This window comes from Peromyscus maniculatus, chromosome 1 (genome assembly GCF_049852395.1).
Source record: "Peromyscus maniculatus bairdii isolate BWxNUB_F1_BW_parent chromosome 1, HU_Pman_BW_mat_3.1, whole genome shotgun sequence".
NCBI lineage: Eukaryota > Metazoa > Chordata > Mammalia > Rodentia > Cricetidae > Peromyscus > Peromyscus maniculatus.
The window spans coordinates 52407984-52418569 of NC_134852.1; the positions used below are offsets into that span (position 1 = coordinate 52407984).

At 42.6% G+C, this 10586-nt stretch overlaps 2 protein-coding genes across 4 annotated transcripts in view; one reads left to right on the top strand and one right to left on the bottom strand.

Moving 5' to 3' along the window:
- Znf146 (zinc finger protein 146) lies at positions 1 to 9530 on the top strand. Of its 3 annotated transcripts, none has more exons than XM_076551464.1 (3): positions 1 to 139; positions 6385 to 6433; positions 6531 to 9530. In XM_076551464.1, the coding sequence occupies exon 3, from the start codon at positions 7170 to 7172 to the stop codon at positions 8046 to 8048; it is 879 nt and encodes a 292-aa protein (XP_076407579.1). In that variant the 5' UTR covers positions 1 to 139; positions 6385 to 6433; positions 6531 to 7169; the 3' UTR covers positions 8049 to 9530. The 3 variants fall into 3 exon arrangements, with proteins under 3 accessions (XP_076407579.1, XP_006982083.1, XP_015856094.1); XM_006982021.4 differs by having other exon boundaries at positions 6536 to 9530; XM_016000608.3 differs by having other exon boundaries at positions 52 to 132.
- Znf567 (zinc finger protein 567) overlaps positions 2566 to 10586 on the bottom strand; it is a 25939-nt gene continuing 17918 nt past the window's right edge. The window contains exon 6 of the mRNA XM_076546298.1: positions 2566 to 5896. Coding sequence (XP_076402413.1) covers positions 5802 to 5896 — 95 coding nt within the window. The 3' untranslated portion in view covers positions 2566 to 5801. The remainder of the gene's footprint in view (positions 5897 to 10586) is intronic.

Genomic DNA, 10586 nt, shown 5'->3' on the forward strand with positions numbered 1-10586 from the left:
CAAGCCCCGAGCGCCGCGGAGGCTTCTGGGAGTGCGAGCCCGCTCTCGCAGTGCGCAGACGCAGGCCAGCGAGTGGACATTTTGGTCTTTGTCCGCGGGTCAGCACGGCCTCTGGGTCCACGTGGCGCCAAAGTAGGAGGTGGGATCTGGGCGTCCTGGGTCGGTGGGGCCGGGAGGCTGCGGGGAGGCTTCCGAGCTTTGGTGGCGCGGCGCGGGGGTCGAGGGTGGGCTTAGAGCGCCGGCCTGCGTGGGGGACGGGGACGGGGCCTCCGAGGAGCGTGCGAACGTCCGAGGCCGACTCTGGCCGCGAAGTTTGCCCCGCTGTGGGGATTGTTGAGGGAAGGTGAAGCTGGGCGTGGGGTTAAGGGCGGCTGTGCCTGATGAGACAGTGGAGACGGGTGTTGAGGCTTCACGTCTGCGCCGTAGGTCCCGAGTCGAAAGTGCTGATCATCGTAACGGGGCCATCTTCCCCAAGAGCATCCGTTTTATTTGAGGACTTGAGAGGAGGACGAAGCTAAGGAGTGACCACTTTTAATAAAACAGTGTTTATTAATAGTGAGTTTATAGCCAGGCAGTTGAGTTTTGTAATGTTTAGTAAACATTAATAAAAATGTTTAGATCTTAAAAAACGATTTTTATACTAAAGCGCAGTTGCTTATGAATGGAGGTAGGATATAGATTACCCTGGCATGCTTAATTATACAAAATTTCGTTTGGAATTTTTTTCTTTCGGGGTTGCCTGCAGCAGACTCCGTTTCTGATTTTTCAGGTACGTTAATAGAGCTGCCAGGCAATTCGCATTTCCTTTTGAGGAGCGTCATTCCACTGAAAACCCAGGATTAGAGAGTCAAGGTTTAGGTCAGGCATAGTTCCTCATTTTAAAATATTTTATTTACCTGTATTTGTCTGGCCATGCTTGCCTGAACGCATGTGTGGAGGGGTGAGATCAATTTTGGAGTCGGTTCTGTCTTCCCGCGGTGTGGGTTTTTGGGTCGAATTCAAGTTGGCAGTCTTGGAAGCGAACGCCTTTACCCGCTGAACCATCTCACAGGCCCAGGTTCCTCATTTTTTGAAGAAAACGTAGTTGTTGCTGTTCTGGATCATAGAAGTCATGACTCCTTCATGAGTCTAGGTCTGTAAATTACGTGGCCTGTGGAAAAACTACTGCCTGCTATTGCGGTCACTGTAGACAGGACCGGCATTGACGATTTTTCTTTTCTTTTCTTTATTTTTTTTTTTTTAATAGTAAAAGCAAAGCAATTGTAGTAAAAGCAAAGCAATTGAGTACCATTGCAAGTCTTTAAATTTACCAGTGGTAGAACCCATAACTAGCATGCAGAGGTCCTGAGTCAGTCCACACCACCACCAAAAAATGTGAAACCTTCACATTCTAGCTGCTTTTCTTTGGGAGTTTTTTGGTTTGTTTGTTTGTTTTGGAGGGGGGGCTTTGCTTTTTCTTTCTTTCTTTCTTTTTTTCTTGGTTTCTCAAGACAGGGTTTTCTCTGTATAGCTTTGAGATCCGCCTGCCTCTGCCTCCCGAGTGCTGGGATTAAAGGCGTGCGTCCCCACGGCCCGGCTGCTTTTTCTTTTAAAACTTTATTATCTATACACAGTGTTCTGCTTGCCTGCATGTACCTGAACATCAGAAGAGGGCTCCAGATCTCATTACAGATGGTTGTGAGCCACAATGTGGGTGCTGGGAATTGAACTCATGACCTCTGGAAAAACAGCCAGTGCTCTTAACGCCTGAGCCACCTCTCCAGCCTTAGCTTTGCTTTGCTTTTTCAAGACAGGGTTTCTCTATAGCCCTGTAGCCCAGGCTGGCCTCCAAAGTCATATCCGCCTGCCTCTGCCTCTCCAGTGCTGGGATGAAAGGCGTGCGCCACCACTGCCCAGCTCCTATCTTTTGAAATGTCACTAACATTTTTTTTTTTTAAGATTTTATTCTTGTTTATTTTTTGTGTGTATTTTGCCTGCAAGTACAACTGTGCACCACAAGCATGCACCATGCAACCATGCACTGCCTGTAGAGGGCACCAGATCCCCTGCAACTGGAGTGAGATAAAAGACTTTTTTTTTTTTTTGAGTCAGGGTTTCTCTGTGTAGCCCTAGCTGTCCTGAAACTCACTCCTCAAACTCAGAGATCACCTGCCTCTGCCTCCGAGTGCTGAGATTAAAGGTGTGTGCCACTACTGCTTGGCCTATATTCTGTTATTTTTGAGATAGTATTTTAATTACATTTCTCCCTTCCCTTCCTTTCCTCCCTTTAGTTGAACTCTCAAGTGCCACAGTGTGCATGTGGAAGTCAGAGGACAACTGGAAGGAGTTGGTTCTCCTCCACTATGTGGGTAGAGAAGATTTAACTCAGTACTTTAGGCTTGGTAGCAAGGACCTTTATTTGAGCCATCTTGCTTGCCCCAGAGTTGGGAGTTTCTTGAAATTGTTTGAGATAGGGTATCATTTAGCATAGGCTGACTTTGAACCGGCTATGTAGCAGCTGAGGCCGTCTCTTCCTGTCTGCCTCCCGGGCTCTGGAATTATAAGGATATACCATCATAACCAGCTTATGTGTTGCTAGGGATTGAACCCTGTAGGGCTTCCTGTATGCTAGGCAAGCAGTCTTCCAACTGAGCCACACATCCTCAAGATAGAGGAAAAGAGGCACCCAGGAATAAAGACATTCCAGAGCATGTGTGTGGGTTTCTCAAAGAGTCGCATTTCATTGTCTCTGCAGGAGTCCTATACACCATTCTGGTGGGGTTTGGAGCCAGTGTCTTCCAAGGATTGCTAAGGAACCTCACAGGGTGTTTATTGAGGTGCACGTGACAGGATTACACGTGATAAAGTAGAACTTGCTCACTGGGATGCAGTAACTTAGGGTAGACTCTCTGGAAAAAAGTTAATAGTCTGATTTAAGATCCCCAGAAAATGTCTGGGAGAGGAGTGAGTCCCAGCCCAAGGTTGTATACATTCAGGCCTTGAGATTGGTTTTGTTATAGAAACTACAGAGGGGCTGGATGCTGGTTCATTTCAGTGAAGTAAAGCCATGCAAGCGTGAGGACCTTAATTCAGGTCCCCAGCACCCACATAATAAGCCAGGCGTGGTGGTACACTTGGTGTTCTTGTCTTGGACTGCTGAGAAGCTAGGGTTATAGGCTTAGTTTTTTCATGTAAATTGTAGGATTTGCTTGTCTGGATAAGGAGAATGTCCCCCACAATTGCTATTGAGATTGTATTACATTTATAAAATAATTTAGAGGAAAGCAGCATCTTTATAATGTTAGACATTCCTATCTGTGAACACGTGCTTTATTCTGATGTCATTTGGAGTCTTAAGTGTTTACATTCTTTTGTTTTGTGTGTTTTATGAGACAGGGTTTCTCTGTGTAGCTTTAGAGCCTTTCCCAGAGCTTACTCTAGCCCAGACTGGCCTCGAACTCAAAGAGATCCGTCTGGCTCTGTCTCCTAAGTGTTGGGATTAAAGGCGTGTGCCACCACCACCCAGCTAAGTGTTTACATTTTTTAAAAAATTATTATTGTGTGTGCTTGGTGTGTAGATGGGTGCACAGGTTCCATGATGCACATGTGAAGGTCACACACAGTAAAACTGATTCTTTCCTTCCACATTTATGTGAGCTCTAGATAGTCTTTCTTTCTTTCTTTTTTGTTTTTGTTTTTTGTTTTGTTCCCTCGCTGTCCTGGAACTCACTCTGTAGCCCAGACTGGCCTCAGACTCACAGATCTGCCTGCCCTGCTTCCAAATGCTGGGATTAAAGGTGTGCGCCACCACTGCCTGGGGTTCCAGATACTAAATTTAGGTTTTCAGGTTTGCACAATGAACCATCTCAACAGCCCTTAACATTTTTTCATGTAGGTTTTATTTTATTACTATTGTTGTTTTATTTGAGACATGGTCTTAATGTATATAGCCCAGGCTGACTTTGAATTTACATTCTTCCTACTTCAGGCTCCAGATCATGCAAGCTTTAAATATTTGAGAAATGTCTAACGATGTTTAATTCTTGTTTTTTCTTGAGTTATTACAGTGAATGTAGTAATAGTTGGACTGTATGAAGCTTCTTAGTTTCTGTATTAACTCTCTTCTTAACTTACTGTTACTGTTTATATTAAGTAATACTGAGATTGAGACATCATTGTGTTTATTTAGCACTTACTATAGATAGCGCCTGCATTGTCACTTTTATTCTAGTGCTGGAGATTGACTACAGATTGCCAGGCCACACTGCCATTGCGCCACGTTGGCAGCCACCTGCTTTCTTTATACTGTATCTTTTCTCCTGCCTCTTTCATTCCACTGTTTAAGATACTCGAGTCCCTTCATTTTTTTATTCTTGTAGTTTGTGGTACAAACCAGTTTGATTGTTTGACATTTGCATCTTGGTAGCCACATTCTATGTTTCCTCTAAGATGGTTTGCATTTTTAAAAAGTCAGGACCAGGTACTTGCCACCAAGCTTAGCAATTTGAGTTCCATCTGTAGAAGGAAAGAACCAACTTCCACGAATTGTTTTCTATGGACTTGTGTTAGTTGGGTGATAATTACCTTATTTTTATATAGTCAGTAATCATTTTATCCTGTTGAGTAACTTCTCATTGTTATGCAATTTACTAATTTCTTAAATGGAAAAACTTATTTTTGCAGGAGTATTCTCATGAATATCATTTTTTTAAACCAGATTTTCCCTTTAAGGATTCTCTTTTCAAAATTAAGAGATAATAATTTCATGGAATTTCTTCGTTCTGGAATATGCGCTATCACAATTAATCTTTCTAAGCACAATCCTCATAACACAGAGTTTTATTTTTGTTTTTTTTGTTGTTTTGTTTTGTTTTGTTTTGTAGACACAGATTCTCTGTGTAGTTTTGTAGCCTGTCCTAGAACTCGCTCTGCAGACCAGGCTGGCCTGGAACTCACAGAGATCCTCCTGCCTCTGCCTCCCAAATGCTGGCATTAAAGGCGTGTGCCACCACCACCCAGCTTATTTTTGTCTCTCGAGACTGGGTGTCTTGTGGTTCAGGGTAGTCCTGGACTTGTTATGCAAACAAAGGTGGTTTGAGCTGATCATCCGGCCACCGCCTCCTAGGTGCTGGGGTTACAGGAGGAGGAGTGCACAAAACTGGCAAGTTGGGTTTTTTTGAGGGTTTAATTTAGAATCTCATGAATGCTAGGCAAACATTATGCCTTTGAGTTATACACTAAACCATCTGAAATTTTATTGTTCATAATGGGGGAGTGTGTGTGTGTGTGTGTGTGTGTGTGAGAGAGAGAGAGAGAGAGAGAGAGAGAGAGAGAGAGAGAGAGAGAGAGAGAGTGAGTTTGTATTGAAATGAAAATATAATTACTCCCCCCCCCCTTCCTCCAGGCTGTCCCATTTCTTCCCCCTGCTCCCTTCTAGACTCATGGCCTGTTTTTCTTTTATATATATGTATATGCTTAGTCCATTTATAGTGGTACTTGTATGTATATGATTTCAGGGGTGACTAGTGGCATTGGATAACCAATGAGAGGTCTTATCCCTAGGGAAGACTCTTTTTCCTCTTCTCAGCATTCCTTAGTTGCCTGTAGTTCTTTGTTTAGGGTAAGTCTGATGAGATTTCTCCCTTTCATGTTAGCATGTCTGTTGGTGTTACACTTGTTCACATCCTGTTTAGGCAGCCTTTGTTGAGTATCAAAGGTAAAGCTTCCCTGTCATTTCTAGGAGACACAGTCTTACATCAGTTTTCCTGATCCTCTGTCTCTTGCTGTCTTTCCGCCTCCTCTTTCATGGTGCTCCTGGAGCCTTAGGTGCAACAGGTGCGTCTATTGTGGCTGGGCACTCCATGATCAGTTGTTCTCTGCATTTTGACCAGTTGTGGTTTTCTGTGATGGACTCCACCTGTGGTAAAGACAGTGTATTTGATGATGGGTGAGAGCCACACTTAACTGTGAATATAAGGATACATATTTAGAGTACAGTTAGTGACTGGACTGATTTAGTAAATTGGCAGTAGTGGGTTTTCCTCTTAAGACCCCAGGTAGTTGACTAGGTTTCCAGTACCAGACATTATTTTCCTTCTGTTGAGCATGCCTTGAGTCCAGTTAGACAGCTGTTGGTTACTACCAAGCTATGAGTGTGACTTTGTACCCTTAAGGATATCTTACCGTGTTGGTTGTTGTTATGGTTCATAGGTGTCATAGATGCATGAAATTATTGGTTGCTTTCCTCTCCTGGAAGGTTGCGTGGCACCTTCTAATACTGTGAAAACTAGCATTAGATAATGGGAAATATTTGGGTAATACTAACTAACCTACAGGAGGTATTTGTTGCGTGCTTACCATACATTACTTATGTTCTTTTAAATGATTCTTTGTGATCTGTTGTAGGAGCAGCCAGGAGATGACAAGTACATAGAACGACATTCGGATCTGGGAGGTCAGTTGAGTCCACCAAGGAAAGTGGTGAATGCAAGAAGATTGGAATAATCTTTTCTCTTCTCACAGACTTCATTTCTTTTCTTTCTTTTTTTCAGAACAGGCTTTGCTTATTAAAAGGCAAAACATTTTCAAAGCTTCAAGCTTTGAGCTTGAAACACAATTCAGATTTAAACAGGAAGTTGTATGGGAAAGAATCATCCGTTTTCAGAGTTTGGAAATCCTCTACCATAGCCTACTCCTCCTGGTAAGAACATCTTATAAGTAGAGTCCAGTGTGGAAATGCCTGCAGTTTAAATAAACACTTCTCCATTGGTGCACGCAGACTAGAGGAGAAGCTTATGAATTTACCATCTGTGGGGAAGCATCTACTCGTGTCACATCTCACTGAAGATCGAAGTCATGCTGAGAGGAAGCCCTGTTTTTCCAAGGAATAGTGAAAAGCCTTTAGCTAGATGACAGATCCCTCAACGTCAGAAAATTCATGCTGGAGAGAAACAAGTGAAATTTGCAAAAACAACATTGACTGTCAGAAAATTTACATTGGGAAGAAAGGTTTATACTGATAAAGTTCTCTTAAACCTTGTCCCTAACTCTGCATCTGCGTGAGAGGTCAGACGCAGAAGCCTTAGAACTATAAGAAATGTGGAAATATCCTCAACCAAGAGTAAGTGCTCAGTTCTCAAAAATTTCGTATTGGAGATAAACCTCGTGAATGTGATAAAGCTTCCATTCAGATGTCACACCTCAGTCAACAGAGAATTTTAAGTGGGGGAAGCCCCTTTGCCTGTAAGGTATGTGGGAAACTCTTTAGCCACAAATCAAATCTTACAGAGCATGAGCACTTTCATAATAGAGAGAAGCCTTTTGAATGTAATGAATGTGGAAAAGCCTTTAGCCAAAAGCAATATGTCATTAAGCATCAGAACACTCACACTGGAGAGAAGCTTTTTGAGTGTAATGATTGTGGAAAGTCCTTTAGCCAGAAGGAAAATTTGCTTACCCATCAGAAAATTCACACTGGAGAGAAACCTTTTGAGTGCAAAGATTGTGGGAAAGCTTTCATTCAGAAGTCAAACCTCATCAGACATCAGAGAACTCACACAGGAGAGAAGCCCTTCATATGTAAGGAGTGTGGGAAAACCTTTAGTGGCAAATCAAACCTTACTGAGCATGAGAAAATTCACATTGGTGAGAAACCCTTTAAATGTAATGAATGTGGAACAGCTTTTGGCCAGAAAAAGTACCTCATAAAGCATCAAAACATTCACACTGGAGAGAAACCCTATGAATGCAATGAATGTGGAAAAGCCTTCTCTCAGCGAACATCACTTATTGTGCATGTGAGAATTCATTCAGGTGATAAACCTTATGAATGCAATGTATGTGGAAAAGCTTTCTCTCAGAGTTCATCTCTAACAGTGCATGTGAGGAGCCATACAGGTGAGAAGCCCTATGGTTGTAATGAATGTGGGAAGGCCTTTTCTCAGTTCTCAACCCTGGCCCTGCATTTGAGAATACACACAGGTAAAAAGCCTTATCAGTGTAGTGAGTGTGGGAAGGCTTTCAGCCAGAAGTCACACCATATTAGACACCAGAAAATCCATACTCATTAAATGCTCTGAATATCTTCAAGATGGAGAAGTGTTCATTAAGAATTTGCACCTCATAGTGCATCGTGTAGTTATTCTGAGGCTGAGCACCACAAATCAGCCAAACATTTCACATAAAATGTCGTAAACAGCGGGGAAGTCATACTGAAGAGGAAGAAGTTTGTATGATTAGAAGCCTGCACTCAATGAACATAACAAAACAAAAGTAATGCTGAAACTTTAAACACAGTTATCTACAATTGAGAGTGGGAAACAAGCCTGACGCTGCTAACAGCATAGATCTGGAAGTCTTCACCAGTCTAATAAAGTTGTACTAGAAGAAACAAAATAAATTATATTGTCATACAGTAATATGTAACGTAATTTCAAGAGGACAGAAATTATAGAATGATAACTATGCATTATATGAAAAGAACTACTTCAGATGAACACCAAGACTATGTTTGGAGGCAAATTGTTCTCTGAGGAGCAAAGCTACACACCACAAACTATCAACAACTGTAAAAGTAAAGTATGTGGAAATTGAAAGCAGAAATATAAAATGCTATCCATAGTACAAGGCATGACCTTGGGAGTGGGGAAACATTCCTTGTAACATTTGAAAATACTTAGTAATTCTCATGAGTAATTATGCTCCGGAGGTTAGGTACCAGGAAATTTACCATTTAGAGTAGCCAACTATTAGAACTGAACCACATGTTAGGAATGGAATGAGAAGTTTTTAGGTGGACTATTATGCAGACATCCGGCAGATGCAACAATGAGGTGTGTGTGTAACTGGGCAGATTCTGGAAGTGATGTGGGGAAACTCACGTTGCAGAGTGATGCGTATAGATGCATTGACTGTCAAGTTCACTTTCCTTCTTGAAACTCAGCCAATTATCGTGGTATAAATACATACATGTATGTAAATGTTTGCGATGCATCAGAAGAATGCGACCCACTCCTGACTCAGAGTGAAGAAGGGAAGGGAGTGAGTGGGAGGGGGTGGGGAGGGCCCCAGCTTTTTTTTTTTTTTTTTTTTTTTGGGTTTTTCGAGACAGGGTTTCTCTGTGTAGCTTTGCGCCTTTCCTGGGACTCACTTGGTAGCCCAGGCTGGCCTCGAACTCACAGAGATCCGCCTGGCTCTGCCTCCCGAGTGCTGGGATTAAAGGCGTGCGCCACCACCGCCCGGCCTGGCCCCAGCTTTTTATATAAGCGTTCATTCTCTTATCTACTGCAAGTAAATATATGAAGATACTGGCTAACTTTCGGTTGTGTTATATGGATATCATGTCTTATTTTTTGTACTTTTCTGTATTTTTAAAAATAAGAATGGAGGTAAAGGTGGGAACTCTGTACCTGTAGAAATGTTATAGTCCATTAATTCCCAATCAAATACCAAGCTTTTATAGAAGATATTTCTAAAACTTTAACAATGAGTGGATGGACTTGACACTCTATGTAATGAAATTATCTATTTTATTAAAATTTAAAGTGACAGCATATTCTTAAATCTTTCAACTTTATTTCACTATGTTGAGTATGGTCTCCTTGTTACATTTGAGCGTAGGGACTTTAAAGAACTTTAGGTGCGTTTGCATCATTTGATAGTCAGTGTTTTATCCCTCCAACTGTTTTGACAGACACTTGTTTCTTTTCCCAAGGGGTGGTAGGGTAAGAGGCTCATACCTTTTGGGCCTTCCTGAAGAGTTAAAATTCCTTCTTGGTCATCACAGTTTAATTTGGTACAGAATATTAAATCATGTATTGGGGTGGGGCATGTGCATTGCATACAGATGTGCATGTTCATGGAAGCCAGAGCACAGCCTTGTGTGATGTTGCTTGTGCTCTGTCCACATCGCACTGGTCTAGCCCAAGCTGACTGACAGCGAGTCCCATGGATCTGCCTAGCGCTGCCTCTCACCAAGGCTGGGACTACAAGTGCATACTGCCACACCCAGCTTTTTTTTTTTTTTTTTTTTTTGGTTTTTCGAGACAGGGTTTCTCTGTATAGTTTTGCGCCTTTCCTGGAGCTCACTTGGTAGCCCAGGCTGGCCTCGAACTCACAGTGATCCGCCTGGCTCTGCCTCCCGAGTGCTGGGATTAAAGGCATGCGCCACCACCGCCCGGCACACACCCAGCTTTTTAAAGAAGTTTTTTAAAGCATGGCTTTAAGGAAATGGAGTTTAGGTCCTATGCTTGCAAGGCAAGTACCTAATTGACAGCTAGCTCCCAGGTCTTGGGGTTTCTTACATTTTGTGTGGGGCACAAGTGGGCGGGTGAGTGGGTGGTGTGCATGCCAGCTAGGGGAATCTTGTAGAGTTTGGTTCACTTCCTCCACCATGTGGGTTCCAGGAGGTCACACTCAGATCCTTAGGTTTGATGGCAAGCCCCTTTATATGCTGAGCCGTCTTGCTGCCCCCTCATGTATCAAATGTTAGTTACATCTGCATATGTTAATCTCAGAACTTTTAAAACATTCATTCATGTGGCTACATTAGCATGCATCTTGCTCTGGTGGCATAATCATGATTTGTATGCCTAGATATATAAACAAAT